At 40.1% G+C, this 24,226-nt stretch overlaps 1 protein-coding gene across 3 annotated transcripts in view; it reads right to left on the bottom strand.

Moving 5' to 3' along the window:
* The window catches only part of ITPR2 (inositol 1,4,5-trisphosphate receptor type 2), a 480,765-nt gene that overhangs the window by 410,998 nt on the left and 45,541 nt on the right, over positions 1 to 24,226 (bottom strand). For all 3 annotated transcript variants that reach the window (XM_058282925.2, XM_058282926.2, XM_058282929.2), the window contains exon 2: positions 22,216 to 22,286. In XM_058282925.2, coding sequence (XP_058138908.1) covers positions 22,216 to 22,286 — 71 coding nt within the window. The remainder of the gene's footprint in view (positions 1 to 22,215; positions 22,287 to 24,226) is intronic.

The raw sequence follows: 24,226 nt of genomic DNA on the forward strand, positions 1-24,226 counted from the left end.
GAGGAAATCACTTGAAAGTAAAGCATGATATGCTCATCAGGTGGGGCCTTTTTTCCTGGGACCTGCAGAACTACCTCCACAGCTGCTGATCAATATTTCCTGAATACCCAGCAGAGATAAAGTACAGAGTAGGGGCCAAAACAATGCACAGGACGAGGAGCAGCCGTCTTGAGTAAACCCTTTGGAAAACAAGAAAGCACGCTGGTTTGTCGAGAATGCCTGGTACAGAACAGAAAGACCTGTTTCTAACTTCCTTTATGAGCTTCAGTGTAGCCTTATAGAATGGCACATTTCATTCTAAATCAGAATAAATGTTTCTCAATTTGTAAAATATTCATTGTGGTGTTGAGTTTCAGATCTCCAAGTTCAGTACCTGCTAAATTCTTGATTTCTATTTCTGCCACCTGAGTAGAGAGTCACAGACTCTCCAAGTAGAGAGGTTACAGACTCCAACTGCCCAGGCCTTCCATAATGTAGTACACTGTTCTACTGGATAGCAGCCTCCTGCACTGGGCACCTCTGGGAGGGCATGCCACACCACCACTCTCCCCGTCATCTACTGCAGGTCTAAGTCACCGGGCCCCTCTTGGTAAAGCTGGGGTTAAGTAGGGATGAGTGCTGCATGAGGAGGCCTGAGGTCCACAGGTCTGCCACAGAGGCCCTCTACGCTCAAGGGTGACCACAGCCTTTATTTCCAAACCGATACCTTTCAAAGTTAAGAGAATCACTACAATGACAATGGGACAAGCGGTGAAAGCCAAGACTGTCCCAAGAAAATGGGACAAACGATTTGAACAAATTAACCCAAACAGATGCTCTGTGTGCACGTGAATTCTGAATTAGGAGGACGGCTGGCAGAGACACTCAGTGGGAAAGACAAGAGGGTGCTGGGGAGACAGTAACCAAGGGCATCAGGAAAACCGGGGAGCATCTCAGCCCCCCGGCTAACAGCTTCACTAAACTTCAGAGCAATCCTGAGAGACAGGTACAATCACCATAAGCAAAGTAGAGGCCAGGTGCTAGTACCACCCAGTTAACAAAACAGCCAGTCTTTACAACGGCAAACTACCGCAGTGCAGATTCCAAGGAGGGTGCTTATTCTAGGGGCATGCCCAGAGTCCACCAGGGTATGAAAGAGAAAATTACTTATTTTTATCCATTTTTAAGTTTATTTTTGCATGTATTCTTTTCTGATGGGGCACACAATCAAAAGTTGAAAGACCACTGCCCCAGAGTCCCAAGTAAGGGCTGGCTCTTCTTTTTATTTTTGTTTCATGGAACTGTCACTTCTGAAGGGGCAATTCCCACAGTGACCAGGACTGGTCTCGAACCAGCAGGACCAGAGCTATAGCCCTGAGGCCCCAATGGGCAACGGTTGGCTGGATAAATATGGGTTCTTGCTCACTTCCCAATCCATTCTGACAATAAACTCCCATCAACATAAATCAACTGAGCTTGAAATATCAAGGGTCACATATTAGATGGTTTAAAAGTCCTAAGCCAACACTACAAAACAACATGATTTTAAACCCAAACAGAAAAATTCTACCACATGCATAATCCCGTAATTAAGAGAGCTGTGTGTCTACAGTCTTGAGGTCAAATGCAAATGCAGTATTGGTAATTAATCTTCCATGAGTAAACAGTCTCACCTTTTTAAAAATAATTTAAAAGATTTCACATTGGATATCTAAAATCTTATCTTCATTTTTAACAGTCCTCTTCTCTAGTAATAAAGCTCCTTTTATCTTTACTAAATTCCTCGGAATGCTTGAGACTGTTTCTCCTAGGGCATTCTCAGTTCATAAAATGAGCGAGGGATGTGGTTCAAGCAATTGGGCTTCCGCATACCACATGGGAGGTCCCGGGTTCAATTCCCAGAGACTCCTGGAGAAGGAGAGCAGGTGTGATGGACAGGTGTGGCCAGTTGACACAACAAAGAGACACAAAGAGGAAAGACAATGAGAGACACAATCAGGGAACTGAGGTGGCTCAGGTGATTGAGCGCTTCCCTTCCACACGGAAGGTCCCAGGTTCGGTTCCTGGTGCCTCCTAAAGATATGACGAGCAGAGACAGAGAGCACAGGGCAAATGGACACAGAAAGCAAACAGCAACGCAAACGAGTGAGTTCTCATACTTTGCATAATTCTTTTCAAGTAGATGAAGGTGTTACAGATGCCAACTGTTAATTCTTTCTCTATTGGATCCAAATCATCTTTGTTTGAATTTATTGCACTCTCAGGAAGTGCCCTATGTTGTGATAATGCTTTAGGCCACGTCTCTGGAAAAATATTCTCTTCTGGATGTTGGGAAATGGGAAAGTGAGGGTCAGAGACAGGTGCCAAGGCTCCCCAGCTTGACAATTTAAATAAATTCAAAAACAATTCACAAGTGTGAACAATAACCCCTTAAGTGTTAATCAGAACTTCAAAGGTCAATAATAGCCATGAATTTTATTTTGATACAAACTGACCAAAATTAACAGTGCAGGGTGAGAACCTCTCCTGCGGCGCCGGTCCCCCCGCGGCTCTCTCTCTCCCTCTCCCTCCTTCCAGCCACGCTTACTGTCCACCCAGAGCCGGTCTCTTCCCTGCCCTTTCTTCCCAGCTTTCCCATTATTCACCTCTCCACTTGTGCTCTTCTTCCTTCATTTACTAGATATAAAAATAAAGTATATTTCAGTATCTATTCACTATATATTGATATCTTCCTAAGTTTTAAAAGATTAGCTGACCATGAAAATTTAGAAACAATACATACACCTAGCACACAACAGATGCATGCTACCTGTTAGTTGTCCCCCTTTGTTGTTTCTCCCTTGCCATTGACCTTTAACTGTGTCACGATCAGTGGTCCTTAGAGGGGAGAGATTCCCACCCTAACTCCAGCCTTTCCGCATGAGACTTTCTTTCAAGCCATAAAGACTGAAAAATTCCAGCTGTGCCACATTCCCGTTGAAAACACAAGCCTCAGCTCCTCTAATTCTAACAGAGGATTTCCAAGGCTTCTCAGGGTAGACGATGCACCTGACCCAGCAGCCACACAAGGCCACCAAGCTCCAGTGTCCCCCGACATGCCCCTGGGGTCTACAGCTCCCCCCACAGAACTGGGCACATGGATGCGCAGAGGGATTTTCTGTGTTCTTCTCGGTTTAAAAGAAACCAGCCAGCATTTTCTCTCACATGTTCCTACTAAACGCCAATGGAAATAAAAAAGGAAATATTTACGAAGCTTACCGCTTCAAACTCTATGGGTCTCGCCCCACCCTGCACGGTCTCCTTGACCAAAGCCAAGGGGCCCAATGCAACCCGTCAGCGTGGCGGGCTCCAGACACACCTATCCTGTTCACAACTATCTCTCCAGCGCCGCACACCGTGCTTAATACGTAAAAAGCGTTAGTGAGTCTAGAAGTAAATCAATGATACGTACATATAAATTCTCACTTTTCAGAAGAAACACCCCTCCCCACTGGAGAGATCGGGCCATATCCAATACATGAACTAACACAGTAAGAATTAACCTTCCAAAAAAAAAAAAGAACAAAAGCAAAAAAAAAAAAAAGGAATTACCTTCCCTTAGTAACAAGACAGTTGCCCTTTTCAACATTCTCTTACCAGATCCTAACCTGTGTTACATTTGAAAACAGATTCAAATGAGTAGTTTTCTTTTTGTCCAGGAAAATCAAATCAAGGTAGCAAAACCAGGTATGTCCTAAAACATTATTCATTCCAGCACGGCAAACTCTTTTACAAAGGAAGAGAAAAGAGTCCTTTGTAACTGTCTGCCCTCGCTCAGCAGCTGCTATTTAAATTGTGAGGTATCATTCTCATGTAAATTACATCTTACCTAAGGAAATTACACTCCTTTTGCAAACACCAAGCAAATCTAGACAAATTAAATATACAATTACTAATTCTGTGAGCTGGCACGCATACACACACACAAACTTACTAACAAAGCGAGAAGGCTTCCTTCAAAGACTAAAGAGAAATTACAAGTGGCAGAGCAGGGCTGAAAAGGGGCGTGAGAGGCGCGATGAAGTAGGAGCTCTGGGCACGCCCTGAACAAGGTGTGCTAGCTCCGCGCCATCTGCTCTAGCGCTGGCTTCAAGTCGGGTGAAGTCTGAACTAAAGAAATCCAGGGCACTGCAGAGGTCACGGGAAAAAGCACCACTTCATGGCGAAATAAAGATACAATGAGAAACAACTCTGAGCATTTCAAGGGAGAATGGAAGGAACAGACAGGAAGAAGGAGAGAAGGAAAATTTAACTCTGTCTTAATGCCACATCTTTGATTTCTTAAAACATGGAGAACGGAGATTAGGAAGAAAACAGCCCTTAGTTATGTCCTACATTGTGACAGTAACTATGCTAGTAATTGTATACAAACTCTTTTCTTTATCCCTGGAATAACCCAAGATGCCCATAGCACCATCCTTTAGCAGTGATTACCCCAAGGTAGTGTGATTAAGTTATCCTCTCAAAGCCACATTTCAAGTACTATGATGTGATAAATGATAAAAGTGAAAAAAGAAAGGGAGCAGATGGAGCTGGGCAGTTGAGCACCTGCTTCCCATGTATGAGTAACTAGGTTCAATCCCAGCACCTCCCTTAAAAAAAAAAAAAACACCCAAAAAGAAAGGGAATGGTTCAAACAAAAGCCAGGATAGCAGTTATCATTATCTTTGTCACAAATGGGAGGGGGATGCAGTTAGTTAGGGGCACGCAGGGGGCAGCCAAGGGACTTGCAAGTTCTATTTCTCAAACCAGCTAATAGGTTTTCATGTTTTTATTATTTTTTTAACAGTACTATTGGTGAGGAATTGCTTACCCTCTTCAGCTTCATCGTTCTGGTTTCACAGCTTCAAACCCAGCCTCAGTCATACAAAAGCTGAAACCCTGGCATCCATCCATTTTCCCTCCAACTTGTCCTTGATAAAGAACAGTGCTACCTGGGGGCCCTGCCCAGTGAGTTTTATATCTATATCTATATCATCTATATCCATATATATATATATATTTACTTTCTTTGAATGTATGCTTTATTTCACAAGAAAATGTTTTTAAAGTAAGGCTATATATAGTGTCTTTAAAATATAAATGATAATTATAATGAATTTGTAGCAATAGGGTACAGTACTTATAAAATTAAATGAAAAAAGCAAAATAAACCTATTAAGACTTGAGAAGAGTGGAATTAGCAAAAACAGGAAGCATCAGAAGCTCCCAGCAAGCCTGAAGCCCCCTTGTAGGTGGCCGGACCACGGAGGCAGAATCTGACGCTGATGTGTAATTGGGAACATTTTACCTTCCTCTTCCTCCAACAAATGACACTCATCGAGCAAGAGCACACACCGCGCTCCCCTCTTCCTTCCTTCTCCTCTGATGGCTCTGCTTCTCCTGAAAAGCGCCATTGCCCTGTGTCCTCCAGAGAGAAGAGGGCAGGGGCCTGGAAGGTGCTCCCATGTGGACTGAGCAGAGCAGAAGGTGCCCTAAGTAGTGAAACTTCTATTCAAAGATGGCCAAAAGCGCTGCTCTTACTTTTCCATTATACTTAAAATTTTAAAGAAAAACATTTCAAAACATGAAACATCTCCTCTTTCAATCCTTATTAATAAACAAAATTGTATAGCAGCAACAGTAGACATGTTGTTTTGTTATTTTTCTTAATTAGGAACTATCTCAAATACCCAGAAAATATAACCCAGAAAAATTTAAATTTTACAGTCCCACTTATTAGACATCTACTGAGTATCTAACATTTGCCAGTCACTACCATATTTGCTGGGAAAAAGAGTGAGCGAGACAGAATTTTTCCTTTCATAGAGCTTTATACTTCCTAAGGTGAAATGTGGACCCATGAAAAACTACTGGAAAATTTCATACATTTCTTTTTACTAGCAAGGCTTAGGTAGTAACCATTCCTAAATTGCTGAACATTTTGCTCATTTTCATTTTGTAGCTATTACAAGGAACACACCCAAAAAGACTTTCTGCAAAATTTTTACCACTTTGGGGCTGTTCTTAGGCCCAAAGAGAACAGAGGCTTCCACAGATGAGATTATCAGGTCCTTCCCCCAGATCTACCGTCACTCAGGACCAGGAAGCAGCACTGACATAAGCCGCCACACTGTGTCAGCGCGACGTAAGCAAAACCCCAGAACTTTGTATAAAAATCCCATGAAGCCCCATTAACATTTACTTTCTGTGTTTTTTACTGTACCACTTTATTACAGACCAATAAAAATTTGTGCACTGATAAAAAAATAAAAATTAAAAAAATAAAAATAAAAATCCCATGAAATGGCCAGAATTTTCTATGGAACATACACCAAAACAACTCAAGGTACCTTCCTTGCCTTTGAGTGTGTCCTTGTCCCACACTGACTCAGCAACCTATGTCCATTATAAATGCTAAGAGCTATGGAGGCTATGGAGCTTGTATTTTCAAGTAGAGACAGAACTTTGCTTCTTAACCTTTAAAATCAGCATTCTTTGCTTGCTGGTTATTTTTTGTTTTCCTCCCCAAGGTAAAGCTTTGAAATACATTTGGTTCACCTGCCAGCTCTACAGAAAGTTGTGCCAATTTACATTTTCTCCTTCAGGGAAAGAGTGCTTATTTCCACATGGCCTCTCTAAAAGCTTGTAATTTTTACTTATTTTGGCTAATTGGACATACATAAGGATATACCACAGCCGTTTTAACTGGCAATTTATTAATTGTGAGTTTTAACATTTTCTCACTTGTTGGCTACATACTTTTTGCTTTTTTTTGACAGATTTAGAAATATATCATTTACATACTACAAGGTTCACTCATTTAAAGTACACAGTTCAATGTGTTTTTGGATAAAGAGTTGTGCGATCATCCCCGTAAATTAAATTTAGAATATTTTCACCACATCCAAAAGGTATACTCACCTACCCCCACTTGTCTACCCCCACCTCCCAGAGCCATATGCAATCAGTGTCTCAATAGATCTGAATATTCTGGACATTTCATATAAATGAAATCATACAATATGTGGTCTTTTGTGACTGGCTTCTTTCATTTAACAATGTTTTCAAGGTCCATCCTTGTTATAGCGTGCATCTGCACTTCATTCCATTATATTCCACTGTATGGATATGCCATATACTGCTTATTCATAAGTAGCTAACATTTGATTTCTACTTCTAGATATTATGACTAATACTGCTATGAATATTCATATACAGGATTTAACATGAACATATGTTTTCATTCTTTTGGGTAGATAACTAGGAGAATTGCTGGGCCACATGGTAACTCTATATTTAATATTTTGAGGAACTGACACTTTTTCAAAGGAGTTAGGCAATTTTACATTCCCCCTAACAATATCTGAAAGTTCCAGTTTCTCTACATCTGTGCAATACTTGTTGTCCGTCTTTTTTATTGTAGCCATCCTAGCGAATAGGAAGCAATATCTCATTGTGGTTTTTATTTGCTTATTGGCTACTTGCATATCTTCTTTGGAGAAATGTCCATTCAGATCCTTGCCCATTTTTTTTTTTTATCTTTTTGTGTTTTTGTTTTTTTTGTGGGTTTTTTTTTTTTTTTTGGTCCATTGTTTTAATAGGCCATTTTTCTTTTTATTGATTAGTTGTAAGAGTTCTTTATATATTCTGCATACTAGACCCTTATCAGATACATGATTTTCAAGTATTTTCTCCCAGACCGTGGGATATCTTTTCACTTTCTTGATGATGTCCTTTCAAGCACAAAAATTTTTCATTTTGATGAGGACCATTTTATCCATTTTTTTTTGCACTTCTGATTTTGGTGTCGTATCAAGATATCATTGCCAGACCCAAGATTGTGACCATTTACTCCTATGTTTTTCTCCTAAAAGTTTCAAAATTTTAGTTCTTACATTTACACCTATGACCCACTTTGTGTTAATCTTGGGGTATGGTCCTTTAGCTTTTAAATGTCCAAGGACTTCTTTTAACTCTAAAGCAGGAGTTCTTAACCTTTTTTGTTCCACAGACCCCTTTGCCAGTCCGGTAAAAACCACAGACCCCTTACTAAGTCCACACTACACTGTGTATTATTTAATAAATACATCACACCCACACCAACATGTTCCCACAAGAATAATGTCTTTTTGAATTTCAATTCAAGCTCAATGGACCCCTTGTTAAGAACCCCTACTCTAAAGGGAAGGGGAAAAAAAAGTAAAAATGAAGCAACAAAGGAGAATTTATTTTCTATAGCAGTGGAAAATTCAATCACTAAAAACTCATAAGGCAGTAGGATATGTATATTACATAAAATATAATATATATTATGTTCTTTAAATCAATATTATTTTTCCTACTACTGTAAGCCTAACTTTTACCCCTTCCAAAGGTCAGAGAGCAGGCAGAGCTCCAGATCCACCAGTCACTCCTTCCCTGCTTTCTTATTCTCACTAGTACAAGCTTTCCTGTCCTTTCCATGGCACTGTTACTGCAATGACTTCATTAAAGCTCTTCACCTAAGGACACACAACACCTAAATGCAATGTGGTATCTTGGACGGGGTCCTGGAACAGGAAAAGGATATTAGATAAGAAACTAAGGAAATCTAAATAAAGTATGGATTTTAGTTAATAATAATGTATCATATCATTATTAATTGTAACAAATGTACCATAATAATGTAAGATGTTAATAACAGGGAAAATTGTGTGGGAGTTTATGCGACCTCCCTGTACTATCTGTAAATCTAAATTGGTCTTTAAAAAGTCTATTAATTTTTTTTAAAAAAAGGTAAAATCTGAAGGAAAAAAAAGGCAGTGGAGAGGCATGGAATAGCTAAGAACCTTGGTCAGGAAAAATAATTAGAAACCGGGAAGTCAGCAGGTATACCAATAAGAGAGCTGAGATAGTACAATACAAGGGGACAGGAGAACATAGGAGATGTTTACACAGTACAGTTGATAATGAGGACTACATATACATATACATGTGTATATATAAATAAGTATACACATACATATGCAAAAGGAAGAAAAAGACTTAATACAACCTGATGTATCCCTAAGGGAAATTTTATGTTGTCATTAAAAATTAAGTTTCCTTGCTTAATAACATAATTTTGCAAGAAAAGCCAGAAACAGCAGGTATGTACAGCAGGGGAAACACAGAGACATTGAAAAGTGAGGAATTTTTTTGTTTGTTTTTTATTATTATTGAAATAAGGAAACTGCTCTAATAATGACTGAAGTGTTGAACACACAACTATATGATTATACCAAATACCACTGATTGTACACTTTGAATGAACTGTATATTTTATTAATATGTATCAGTAAAACTGATTTTATAAATTTTAAATTAAATAAGGCATAGCCTGAAAAAAAATTAAGTTTTCAAATATTTAACTTTTGGAGACTGTGAAGTAGAGAAAAGCTTTCTCTCAAACTCTATGTACAATATATTTCCAAAGATCTAAAATTTATATGCATGTATAGTATATATTTTGGTAAATGTAGCTGTCTAACCGTCTCTAAGGATATACATAAAAATAATAACCATAGTTAATCCTGGGACATGAAAAGAGGTGGGACTTTTTTTCTTTCTTTATACTCTTAAGATTTTCCAATTTTTTTTCAGTGATCATGTATCAATTTTTTATATATATATATATATCTCCAACTGAGGCTGGATCTCTACTCATGAGGGTTCCTTTATTAGGCTTTTACCAATCGTATTCTTTAAAAGACAAAGTTTCTAAACTACTTCCAAGTTTTGTAAAACAAACCCTGCCACCATTCAGCAGTGTTTGCTTTATTCTGAAATTGCACTGTTTACTGTGAGAACCACAAACTATAACAAGGGCATCTGGTCACAGAAGATCTTTAAACTGTTCACTAAATAAACCTTGGAAGGAAAGGCAGTTGGCTTGTACTTGAATAAAAATGTATAATAAATCTTTTATCTAAAACCCTTAGTGTTAGCTTCAGTAAGTTAATGATTTTTAAGCTTTATGGAGATTTATATAGATTTTCATAAACAAAATGTAACTTTTGTTAATTTGTTCAATTCTTGGAAGAGATTAAACAAGGAAGACACCTACCAAAAACCAGAGTAGATCTGAATTTTCACACGTCTATTTAAAAATAAGAAACATGTGTACGACACTTTCCTTCCCACTAGAGATATTTTATTTAAAAAACTAATTTGACTTCTTAATATGCCTTTTAATGTACTTACTACACGATAAGAGGATGCAAGAAAAGGTTTACTTAAAAAGAGCTACTATCTAACTCATTGAAGGTAATTTTGAGTAAGCCATAGTTTCAGTTCCACCAACAGTCCATGCATCTCATCAAAATGTGTCCTAAAAATAGAGGAGAGTATGGGCCATGATGTGAACCAATGTATATGAGGTGCAGAGGTGCCCAAAGATGTACTTACCAAATCCAATGGATGTGTCATGATGATGGGAACGAGTGTTGTTAGGGGGGGGGGAGAGGGGGGTGGGGGGGTGGTGTTGAATGGGACCTCACATATATATTTTTAATGTAATATTATTACAAAGTCAATAAAAAATAAAAAAATTAAAAAAAAAAAAAAAAAAAAAAAATATTAAAAAAAAAAAAAAAAAAAAAAAAAAATGTGTCCTAAAAACTGTATTATAAAAAGGCTGCATTTCCCACAGGAAATTCCACTGGAATAATATAATTGAGGTTACTTTCCTAAAGAATAGAGCAGAGGTAGGAATGCACTATATAGCTCTATAATCAGTTAAAATAGCAAGCATCCTATACAACTGATTAAAATGTACATGTTTTACTACCAATAAGGATAATTTTTCCCAATATTAATTATCTGACAACCTCACCAAGGACCTTTTATGAAGGTCCAGAGAAGACAAGCATCTTGAATGAAGAAAGTCTTTCTCCTCCTGCCCTCACAGCCATCCTCGACGGAGAAAAAAATCATGGAAGTGTAGATTAGGGCCCACGTTTCTTCAGTGAGGTTCGGGGAGTATTTCTGGCCCAACTAAAACAGGGACCCACCTCAAGGCTACTGCCCCCTGAGGGCTCTTTTATCTTGAGTTGGTCAAAGCCATCTCCCCTGCTCCAGCCTGCTTAGCTTCCCTGTTTCATCTTCTCCATTTCCTCCTCTATAAAATGGGCTGTGACAGAATGCTCCCCCTCCCGAATACCCATTTTCTTTTTCATTAAGTAACAGGTCGGCACACGGTCACCCCAGTAAGCCCCACGTTCCTCAGCCTCCTTGAAGGGGCAAGGAGCCTGTGGTGAGAGCAGGGATGAGGGAGGGAGAAAGGACCTGGGGGTGGAATGAGGGGCTGGAAACGGGAAGCCCCCTAGTCAGCGAAAGGTGGGAGTGGACCTGAAATTGGGTGGGAGAGAGTGGAAAGGATCTGCCAGGGTTAAATTTAGGAAGACAAGTCAGATGACGAGGCAGAAATATGACTGGCAGGCTGATCTGTGCTCAGAAGTAAGACAAAGGAGAGCCATCCGGGGTTCACAGAAGGCAAGACATTAGGGAGACAGGGAAGGAGGGCAGCAGGAGCAGGCTGTGGGAGGATCCCAGTCAGCCAGAAGTTAGGGAAGATTCGGGTGTCTAGAGGGGGTTGAAGAAGAAAAGCGTGTAGCCATGCAACTGTGAGCCAGGAGTGGAAGTGCAACATGCGACTCCAGGTGTCCTCCCGAAGGAAGAATCCACTCATCCTTGGCTCCTCTTTTTCCCTTTCTACTGGGGGGGAAATGATAGAACGGAAAATGGTAACTACTGGTACAACTTTAAAAGCCATGTATTGAGGATGGCAGATTTGCCAAAATGGTCCTGGACCACTCACTCTGAGACTATTAGGTGAAAAAGAAATGAACTTCCATATTATACAAGCTATTATATTTTTGGACTTCTGTTACAGCAGGTTAGTCTATGCCCCTCTAATACATGGGGATAATAATACGTACTTCAAAAGACTGTGCAAGGATTAAATGGATTAACAGAGAATCTAAAGCACTTAGAACATTATCTGTTATATATAAAGACTAAATACATGTTATTTATTAGTGACAGTGGTAGTAGTGAGCCCTTGTCACATTTACTTATCATCGGCTTATGCCAGCAGAAGATGGGAATGGCTTAGTGCTTTCATCTCAGTATGTACGCAAAAGAACATTGAACATTCCATTACTATTTGAAGAGGAAACGTAACTTAGCTCTACATGTCAATTATCATCCTAGGAAGTGCCTTCATGAAAAGCTGCAAATTGGGTCTGTGAAGACTATACGTTTCCTCCCCACAATTACAAATCTTGCAAGTTATTTTCAAATACTGTCTTACTTAAGAAGCTTTCCTCATTTCTCAAAATAGAAAAAAAAAAATTTCCATCCCCCCACAGGACCTTCCCCAAATGTTTATATTTACTCTTATCACTTTCTTCCTGGTGTCATAATTATTTATGCAAACATCTTATCTTCCTCATGGGACTATAAATTCCTTGTGAGCAGATTAATTTCTGACTCATTTGAACAGCAGCAACTAGTTCATACACTGGACTGCACTGTAGAAATTCAAGAAATCTCTGCTAAATGTATCCAGAATCTTGCAGTGTTGAAAAACACCAGCCTCAAACCTGCCTCATCATCTACGAGCTATATGACCTTGAGCATGTTGTTTTTTTGTTGTTGTTGTTGTTTTTATTCATTTTTTAAAAATATTACATTCAAAAAAGAGCATGTTGTTTTACTTCTCCTAGACTGTGACTTCCTCATTTGTAAAATGGTACCAGTAAGGATTAAATGAGGTAATAGAGAAAAAGGCCACTATAAGCACTCAAAGTTAGGGCTTTCAAAGTTTAGGACTTTCTGTTCCGGGAAAGAAAAGTTTTGGCTATAAAATTAAAATAGTCAGAAGGGGGTATTTATTCAGTACCTTACAAAGAACTGAGACATGCAAAAACAACTTCACCCACAACACTGGAAGACAAATTTTTACAAACGAGCCTGCAGCTCAGAAATTGGCCCATAGACACATTATTAGTGAGTACTGGGTGTTGTTTTAACACCACAAAACCACTCTCATTCCAAGTGCTAATGTTCAGCCCTTCACTTATATCTTGAAACAAAATCATACTGGAATAGCAAAAGGCCAAAGAACCCAATGTTAATGGTAGCACAATATTGTGAGTATAATTACTACTACAGAATTGCACACTTGAAAGTGGTTAAAATGGGAAATTGCAAGTTCTCTCAGATTTTCCCATTTTAACTACTTTCAAGGGTCCTACACTAAAACATGGTTATTGTTTTTTGCCTTACTGAGAGGGAGAGAATTAAACCTCATAGTTAAAACCACAAATCAAGCAAAGTTCATATATCATTCATAGTTCAGATATGCAAATAAGTGTGCATGCTTTCTTGAAGAGCAATTCATGAAACTACCAAAGTATTCCCGACTCACCTTCCCTCTAAGAGCCACTCCAGTATTTTGAAGCCCTTTTACAACCCTGACTGGCTTCAACAGGAGAACAAAGAAACAAAGCAACTTGTTTTCAAGTTATCCTTTGGCCCTTCTCTAAAACATCGATGGAGAGAAAACTTATTATCCAAATTCCACCGCCACCTAAGAGTTTAATGATAGATTAGCAGTAGAGGGTTATTAATACGAAGACTTACCACAAATACACAGGATCAACACAGCAGTAATTCTCAAGTAGAGGATTTTAAAGGTGTTTTAGTATAAACCATTTAACTGCTTGCTTGAAAATACATTGCAATTTTCTAAACTTCTTTGAGTAGCAGCAAACTACAAAATGCTACAACTTAAAAATTTTTGTTTAATACAAGTAGAAATTTCCATCTGCTATTCACAATACAGATTTATACGCTAGAATGCACCTCTCACACCAATGAACTTAAATCTAGAGAGACAGCATTTAAGATTATAATAGAAAGCAAATCTACACAGAGGTGAATAGCAGTTCTGATGAAGCAAACAGCTATGTGACATGCTGAAGGGCATGAAGGCACCAGAAAAGAATCTGAGGAAAGAACTGGAATTGCATTGCCTTCAAAAATCATTTTTTCTAGAACTTTCTTCATTCATTCAATAAAAATTAAAACACCATCAACAATACCCAGAACTCTAGCCATGATCTGGGTAATTCAACAGAGTCCAAGGCTGAAAGAGTCCTTGCCCTCCTCTGGCAATTCACAGTTCAGCCTCAGGTCTTTCAAACCATGGAAAGCATGGAAAGCATGCACATGCTGAGCAGGCACCTTTGCAGGGGACGCAGGTGATGCCCTTCAGGCCAGTTCCACCGATTGCAGTATCCAGGCTCCAGCGCTCTGGCCACTTCCCATCTCAAGTTCCCCAGCTCTCTTCTCTGCAGAGGGTTTTGAGGCACTTGCTCAGCTGCAAGCAGGACTCAGGAGCACACAGAACAAGCAGGTGACTCTGCCCTTCGGGACACCCACCACCGACAGGCAGGAAGCTGGCCCAGCCTTCCGGTGCTTGGTGGGCGATCCTGGAGGTAGGTTCTGCATGGCTTCTCGGAGGCCCCGCAGGAGTCGGGCAGCTGCCCACAAAGGTGCCCTGAAAGGACAGTCGGCAGCCAGCATTCCTCTCCCTCACTCTGGCCCCCTCCCCCCTCCCAGTTGAATGACATCCAGCCCAGTCTCCAAGGTCTGATTTGCAGGGGCCTGGGCTAACACCTCCTGGCCTGCATCCCCTCAGGCCTGCTCAGGAGCACCAAGAACACACGAAGTGTTGCTTGGTGCCTTTTCTGAAGGCACCAGAAAAGAATCTGCCATATGTCAGTGTGTCAAATCTCAAGATGTCATGAGGCTTGGATGTGAACGGATAATTAGGTGAGGGTTAAGATCCAAAAACAACAAAGAACTGAGCAGGCTACAAAAGACAAGGCAAGAGGAAAGGTAACAGTGCCTGCACTGGGTTCCAAAGCACCAGACCCACCGCAGGAAGGCGGGCGACGAGGTGGGGGTCAGAGAGGCCCAGGCGCCAGGACTTCCCGGCCGCTCGGGCTGGTGTGAGTTAGGAGGCCCTGACCAGACGCTGGATCTGCAAGGGCAGCATCCAACAAGGGGGGATTTCTCATCACAACACTGCCAAGGGTTCAGTCCTTTCTAACCCGCCAAGAATAAACTTGACAAACAAGAGGCTAACTAGAAAGAAAGAGAAAGAAAAAAACAAGGCAGAATGAAGAGGGGAGAAATCACGGAAGAATTTGGAGCTGGCAAGACATTTTAAAAAAAAAATTAAGGCCACATAAGAAAATCTCCGCAGGAAAATGATCATTCTAAGCAAATACTTAAGTGGCTTTTTTATGGAAAAGGGATTAGATTTCATCTATGTGGCTAAAAGAATTTATAGGAAGGTATAACTGAATAGATGGTATGGTGTAGTGGTTAAAAACAAACAGTTCTGGAGAAAACCTAGTTGAAGCCCAGCTGTATCACTGCTGGGTTCTGCAACGTTGAGTTGTGTAATTTCTTTATTCTTAACTTTCCCAACTGAGAAACAGAGATAGCAACAATGTATACTTCAGGGGTTATTGTGATGACTAAACAATGTAAGTGATACCTCCAGCACAGTGTAGCATTATTAAATGGTCAGTAAGTGTTAGCAGATTTCAAGTCTGAAACAGTTTCAGTCTTCACACACACACGAAAAGAAATTACACTAACACCAAATCCGAAGAAATTTAACATAATAATTGTTACGCTGGTGGAGATATTTAAAATTGGCTCATATTGGAAAATCTCTATATTAGACTATAGTGATAGGTCCAACTACAAAAAAACTCAAAGCTACTGCTAGCAAGAACACTTCCTGTTTCAACGAGACCTTTTTCCTTCATATGCCTGAGTATGTAACTTCCCTGAGTAAAGAAAAAGGTGAAGCCCAGCCTTCAAAATGACCTCCCTAAATTACCTGAAGTGAAGGAAATGAGTTTCTAAAAATGATCTGGTTGTCAATCCTCTCTTCCTGTCCCCCAAGTCTCTACCTTTCACTACCTGCTCTAGTGCTGCATTGCACAGGTGGAAATTCTCCATTTTGGTACTAATTCCTGAAGCATTCTGACCAATTTTGCTTCCGAATGACTTGCTGCTTGCCACAATGGTCCCTTGGTAGTCTTGGTGGATTATGAAATAGCCAAGTGTCAAAGGATCACAGAATCTCAGCATTCAAATTTTCGGGACCAAATCGTCCAACCCTGGGGAGTATCTAATCAGCCAAGACAAGGAGCCCCCTTCCTTTCTCTCAGACCACCCTGGGAATGGCTCCCTGGGTTCCCCCTTACATCTATGCTTATCACCGTGATGTTGTAAAAGCAGGACACAGACTTTCCACTTTGTCAGCTCCTCCTCCTGATAAAAATGCTCATATATAGATAGGTTCTATGGACAGACTTTTGGACAAACCCATACTAGAGAAGGGTGTTACAGAGAATAAAGAAGTAAAGGAACGAGAAAGGAAAAAAAGGAAAACCAAAAGGAAAGAAACTAAAATTACTGACATAATTTAGCATCAGGGAGGAAGGTTAAATTGTATATCAAAAAATAGGACAAAAAAAATAGGACAAGTGATAAATCATATTAATACCAGGTATCGCCTAATATACATGCAATGAGAAGGATACTTCATCTCTCTGTAGTATTTTCTCAAACATCAAACAAATCCAAATTGAGGAACAGTGTACAAATTACCTAACCAGTACTTGTCAAAAGTATCAAGGTCACGAAAAACAAGTGAAGACAGAGAAACTCACAGATGGGAGAGATATGACGACTAAATGAACATGGGATCCTGGAACAGAATAAGGACATCAGCAGGAAAGCTGGTGACATCTGAATAAAGTCTGGAATGTAGTCAGTAGTAATGCATAAATGATAATTTCTTCATTTTTCAAACGGTCCACGGTTATGTAAGATGCCATTATTAAGGGAAACCGGGTGAAGATGTATGTACGTCTAAAAGTATTCCGAATTTAAAGTTTATCTTTAGAAAACAGGGAGCTCACTTAAGAGAAAGCCACTGTGCTTCTCTGTTAATATTGTTCTGATTGTACAGCTTCCACTGAAACAACTGTCCTTCAGTCTTTAAAACGACCGTTTGGAAGTTATTTGTTACAACCTGGTTTCTTCTGTTCATAAGTAGGGCAATGTGGCACAGTCAAAGAACATTTCGCTGTGTAATTGTGTGTAGCTGGAAGGATCATTTTAACCTTTTGGAACTTAGGTTTCTCACTCAAAAAATGGAGAGAGGTGTACCAGATTTACTTTTAATTACCCAACAACTTTAATATTTTATGATTCACTTGAATAAATCATAGTATGACTATGGAAAAAAAGCTTTAACAATTAATTTGAGAATACCATTTGTCTGGGTGAGGCAACAGGAACTGAAGTACAGCTGATATGCTATTGTTTCTCCACGTTATCTAAAAAGTAACAATACAGGAGGGTGCTCCGGAAACTTGGCAGAGGAGTTTGGAAATTCGGGGCTGGTGATTCTGGAAGGCAATCTGCGAAAAGGCAATGGCTTGTAAAGCCCAAGGGCCCAGGGAAAATACATTCAGGCAGAGGACAGTCTAACACAACAGCTGTGGAAAGAGAAGTTAGGAGAAAGGGTGCGGCGAGTGCCTGCCTACCGTTGCTAAGGAGTGCGAAAACCAAAGCAGAGGTAAACTTGGGACTCTCCAGGGCTCCATCACGAAGCAGTTCAAAGAGTCACGGGAGAGAGGGGAGGCTTTAAAGGGAGCCGAGGCCCATATGAATGCATCCTCCTCCTCCAAAGATGAGTGGAGTGAGAGAAAGGGCTCAAGCTTAGCCTGGAGGGAGAGAAGGAGGGCACAGCAGCAAGGACAGGGCCAGAAGCATTCGGTTACCAAGGCAGCCTCTGTGGGGTGGGGCTCCTGGGGTGGGGCACCTGAAGATTGTACTCTGAACCAGAGCCAGCTGAGAAAAGGAGCCCAAGGACCTGTGTTCAGTTACCTCCTGGTCCAGGCTCGGACCCCGGTGTTCCCTCAGAGCACTCCAATAATCTTTGCACTTTAAAACCATTCACTTCACTGGGAAAGAAGAAAAGTCTATAAACCCCACAGGTTCATGCAGAAAACATTAACCCCCAGACCGACAGCAGAAGGCAGCTAGTTAACCCCGCGGCCGTGATGTCCGGGGCCTCCGTGAGGACAAGTTTTATCACGCGATCCCAGGGAAAGTTTGGATCTCTCATCCAAAAGCACCTAATGGATTGGGAGTGGAGGGGGGGGTGTGTCTATGATGGGCTCTATGCCAGGGACACACAAAAAGTAAAAAAGGAAACCCTGGCATGAAAAGGTCATAACACAGAAAGAAACAAACACCTGTAAAGGCCATTCCCTGTGCCTCTCCACTGTCACTACCATTTGTATAACGCCTTAGAACACGCTGACCAAGCGCCTCTCAAACCTGGCGTGGCGGGCACCGGTTCTGGCCACCCCTGGTTCCGCAGACCAAGGGAGGCGTCCTCCAGCTCAAAGCACCTCTGTGACCTACTTAGACGACACAGAGACCGTATAGTCAAAACCAGAACCCCAGGCTTTTTCCTGTCACAAATACAGATTTGTTAGTCTCAGTCTGCTTCTAATTTTTTCTCTTTGTCTTTTAATGCTCTGCAGTTCACAAGGGTATGTCTATTTGTGGATATGGTTTTATTTCTCCTACCTGGAACTCAGGGTGACTCTCCTAGACTCAAGTGGCTACTGCTGACCCTTCCTAGTCCATCCTCCAAGGCTCTCGAGACCCGTTCACATAGGCCTCCTTTATATCTCTCTGTGCTATGCCCTGGGCAATCTCTTCAAATCTATTTTCCAGAGAACTAATTATCTCCTGATCTTCATGCTTCTCAGAATGGACTTGCTCTTTTCTCGCCTCTCTTCTTCCACTAGGGTTTCCATTCCCTCTTCCACCATCTAAGCCACACTCCACACACTTGCAGCGCAGGCCGTCGGCTTGCTCCTGAGCCCCTCTCTTACGCTGCTGGCCCCCCTCAGGCTGCTTATACTGGGGTCCAGAAACTACTGCAGGAAGACAGTGCACCCCTGAATCAGCACTTCTGCAGGTGTTGCTGATGAAGTCTGAGGGCTTTATTTCCACCCCGTTTTGCCTCAACCTCTCCACCTGGAGAGCTTTGGTTCCACTACCCTAAGTGACCAATTTGACTCCAAGGGCATTTATGGTGCATATCACAGTCTGTGGGAGGCTATGAGTTTAGGGAAAATGAAAATAAAATACCATTACAATAAGGTATTATAGATAAAGGGTCTGTCACAGGGTCACAGTGAAACATGGTAACCATTTACCAAATGTTAGTTTTATCTCCTTCCCAGGGCAGGGAGCAGCACATCTTGGTTTGGGTGTGTGGATCTGGAGAATCCTTTCAACTCGCTCCAGTCTGTTTTCTTTTTTTATTACAGAAGTTGTAGATTTACAGAAAAATCAGAGTTCAGAAAAAAACAGTGTTCCTGTATACCTTCCCCAACCCAATTAACACCTTGCATTGGTGTGGTACATTTGCTGCAACTGATAAAAAATATTATAATTGTACTATTAACTGTAGTCCATAATTTACAAGAGGGTTCACTGTGGGGTACAGTCCTATGTTTTTTTTATTCTAGTAACATATATACAACTAAAATCTCCCCCACTTAGCCACATCCACATATATAACTCAGGGCTGCTGATTATGTACCCAGTGGGGCACGACCATCACCACCCTTGACCAAGACTTTTCCTTCATCCAAAGAGAAATTCTGTACAATTTAAGCATTAAAACCCCCCTTCCTACTTCTACCCAACCCCTCATAACCTGCATTCTAGTTCATGATTCTATGAATTTGCTTATAATTACTTCATGTCAGTGAGATCGCACAAGATTTGTCCTTTTGTGCCTGGCTTCTTTCACTCAGCATGATATCTTCATCCATGTTGCCACAAATATCAAAGCTTCCTTCCTTTTCACAGCCAAATAAGAGTCCATCATATGTACATACCATATTTTGCTTATCCATTCACCAGGTACTTCCATCCTTTGGCAGTTGTGAATTATCCCACTATGAACACCAGTGTGCAAACATCTGAGTCCCTGCTGTCAATTTTTTTGGGTATATACCTAGTAGAGAGATTGCCAGGTCATAGGGTAATTCTAAACTTAGCTTTCTGAGGAACTACCAAAGTGTCTTCCACAGTAGCTGCACTACTTTATGTTCCTACCAACAATGAATGAGCATTCCAGTTCTCTACAACTTTTCCAATACTTGTTATTTTCCTGTTTTTTTAAAAATAGACATTCTAGTGGACGTAAAATGGTATCTCATGGTTTTGATTTGCATTTTTCTAATTGCTAATGACATTGAGCATCTTTTTGTGTGATTTTGGCCATTAGTATATCTTCTTTGGAAAAATGTCAATTCAAGTTTTTTGCCCATTTTTTGATTTACTGGTTTTTTTGTTGATAAGTTGTAGTATTTCTTTATATATTCTGGATATTAAACCATTACTGGATATGTTGTTTCCAAATTATTTTCTCCCATTCCATATATTTCATTATAATGTCCTTTTTTTTTTCTTTTTTCCTTCATTTTTTTTTTAAATGTTACATTCAAAAAATATGAGGTCCACTCAACCCACTCCTCCCACATCAATAACCTCTTTCATCATCATGGCACATTCACCGCATTTAATGAATACATTTTGGAGCACTGCTGCACCACATGGATAGTGGTTTACATTGTAGTTTACATTCTTCCCCAGTCCACACAGTGGGCCATGGCAGGACATACAATGTCCAGCATCTGTCCCTGCAGTACCACCCAGGACAACTCCAAGTTCTGAAAATGTCCCCACATCATATCTCTTCTTCCCTCTCCCTACCCTCGGCAGCTACCATGGCCTCTTTCTCCACATCAATGCTACAATTTCTTCCATTACTATTCACAATAGTTCCATAGTAGAATATCAGTAAATCCATTCTAATCCATATTCTATTTCTCCAGCCTGTGGACCCTCAGATGGTGATGTCCACTCCCCTTCTATATTGAGAGGGGTTTTAGATTCCACATGGATGATGCATGCAATTCTCCTGTTTGCAGTTGTAGGCACTCTCGGCTCCCTGGTGTGGTGGTTGACCTTCTTCACCTCCCTGTTAGCTGGCCGGGGTAAGTCCAATAATCCAGAGGGTAGGAGTTGCAAGTCTGCTGAGGCTTAGGGCTTGGCTATCACATGGTCGGTCCAGAGATTCAGGTCTCCTGAGTATAAACCAACCCCAGCACCAACCACAGTCCAGTAAAAGTAACAAGAGGCATGTGTAGAAAGGTCATATCTGAGTCCAACTCCATGCCCTTTAATGCACAAAAGATTTTTAATTTTGATGGGTCTCATTTATCTATTTTTTCTTTTGTTGCTCATGCTTTGGATGTAAAGTCTAATTTCTCTGGTTTCTTATTCTTTAATTGGCCTCTTTTCACCAGTCTAGGAATGAATGCTTACACAGATCTCAAAATGAATGCTGTTTTAAAATTATTATCATCATTATAATTATTATTAAAGTACACACAAACTATGAATTTTAATTACTGGTTTTAGTTTTCTATGATTCTCTACAGATTCCACTAATCCTCCTTTCATAATTGTTCAGCTATAATCAATCTCCTACTGTGACTAATTTCTCACTTGAGGAGATTATCAAACTACTTCTATAATTATACTTAGAAAAGAGCTCTAAGACAATTGTTAGTTATTACACATCATCCAAAGTGATATTTTAAAAGCTCACACATCACTGTCACTCTCCTGAAGATTTTATAAAAAGAAATAAAAGCTGATAATGAAACCCAGTACCAACTGTACTACAACTATCACAGAAATAAAGAAGCAAATATTATTCAGCTCTTTTTACTGGCTTGAAAGCAGTCTTTCACAGTTAATTATCATGACTTTCTATCAACAGATCAACTATTGTCAAGCAAAACAAAAACTGAAATTATTCATTTCAAATCTCTCAATGTGTAAAAGAAAGAAAAAAAAACAGGGAAGTTTTTAAAATAATTTTCAGTGTACATAATGGTATTTGAAAGTTTCATAGTGAATCAAGTTTTAACATTTATTAATAAGACACAAAAATAATCCGTTAGTCACATATCAAGAATATTATTTAACTCTCACCTCTGAACTTCTTGGGAGGGTTGGCAAGATCTCCCGCCTCTGGGTGCACCACACATCTGTCATCCACCAACCTGGAAGAAAAGCACATTTACATCGTTGTCAGGTTCATGAAGCACAGACTGCACATGGCTATCAGTAAATCCTTACAAAAATTTCACTAGGAAATTTTTAACAATCATGGATTTGTAAACAGACTGGGTCATAAAAACATAAACTAAAGCAGAGTTTATAAAATTGAAAAATAAGAACCATTGTGACATAGTAGGAGACTGGTTAGATAAATCATGATATAGACTAACATGGGACAAACACTATGAACTATTTAAAATTCTATCCAAAAAAAACGTCCTTGCCTATAAGATATTAATAGTGCGCCATGAAAATAAGTGGTAAGCTATTAACAGGACATCATACAGGCTGAAACACACAGGCCGAGAGAGAAATGAGGCTCAGACACCGAAACATCAATAGCGCTCAGACTGCCGGGGGTTCTCGTTTTCGTTTTCCTCTTCTTTTTTGTCCTCTCTGTGTTTTTGTTTTAACAAGCACTGTGTAAACTTTGTAAGATCCGGCTACCGGTGGCCGCAGCGTTGGGTGGTGATGAGCACAGCTTGCACACAAACCCTGGCTCAGCCCCTGCCTGGCGAGGTCACCTTGGGCTTCCTCCCTGCACCTGTAAAATGAGGATACTGGAACCATCTCACAGGGTTGTCAGGAGTATTAAATGACTTTGCAAAGGGCCTACTGCAGTTTCTGGCACAGAGCAAACCCTTATGTAAGTGTTTCATAGATAAATAAATCAAGGACCTTATCTGTCTTATTCCTTGCCATATTCTTTGCTTCTAGAAGAGTACCTAACACATAGGAGGTGCTCAAAAATAAAGCCAAGGAATAAATTGCCTTTTTAATTACAAAAACATGTTTGATCCGTACTAAACTATTTATGAGAAACCCATTTCTAGGAAAACTCCAAGAGGGAAAAGCAGAACCTCTGACCTGAGTGCCGGGAGAGGTGACTCTCCTGTTCAAAAAGAAAGACCTGCCACCAAAGGCACAAAGGCACACTTCTGTCACTGCCGCCACTGAGCCTAGGAATAACGGTTCTCGTCTTTGTTTTCAGAATACTGTGAGAATGCATGACAATTTGCCCCAGGTATGTAAATTCATTTAAAGAGAGATATTCAAGAGGCAACTTTCTGCTTTTGTTTAAAAATATATATATATACTTATTAACTAGACTTACTAGCAGGTATCACCTCTAGCACAGGGCAAATCCCAAGGTGTGATAGACTGTCCCCTTGACGTGGGATGATCAACCATTTCAAAATGAGGCTTCTGGTTCCTTGTTAATTGGGTTCCTGGAAGTAGACACTTTCTAAATCATCAGATATTTTTATGGGACCCAATTTCCTCAAAAGAAACTGTTTATCTGATCTATCACTATGGTTCTTTCTTGATTTTTTTTTTTTACATATACCTTAAATCTGATTCATTCACACTGTTTTGCAAAAAAATGTGGTTTCAAGAGCTGCCAGGCAAGTAGGAGATTCCTTTTAAGAGTCTTCAGAAACTATTTTCTTAGAAACAGGAAGTCACATTAGGTCAAGAGAAAACAAACACAAACACCCACAAGGTCCAAGTTTAGCCTATAACATTGAATCCTACTTAAAAAGCTGTGAGAATGCCACAACATAAAATGTAAATAAAAATGATATGAGGAAAAGGGCTGCTTTTCTAATCCTCAAGAATTCAAAACATCTGATGATCAAAAAGTCTTCAGACCACATAAAAATTACATAATAGGTGACACTGACATTCTACTCATCCATTCCTTGTGCCTATCTATTTCCACAGAAATAAGGTTCCCATGAATGCCACTAGAAGTCCCCAACATGGCCCAATCATGAAGAAGAACCGCAAAAACTAAAACTACATGTCTACAGAAACACTTATCCCTGTCCTCTATTACCTGATAGCCCAGGCAAAAGCATAATAATAAGTGACTTCAGGG

The sequence above is a fragment of the Dasypus novemcinctus genome, chromosome 20 (assembly GCF_030445035.2).
Source record: "Dasypus novemcinctus isolate mDasNov1 chromosome 20, mDasNov1.1.hap2, whole genome shotgun sequence".
NCBI classification, from domain to species: domain Eukaryota; kingdom Metazoa; phylum Chordata; class Mammalia; order Cingulata; family Dasypodidae; genus Dasypus; species Dasypus novemcinctus.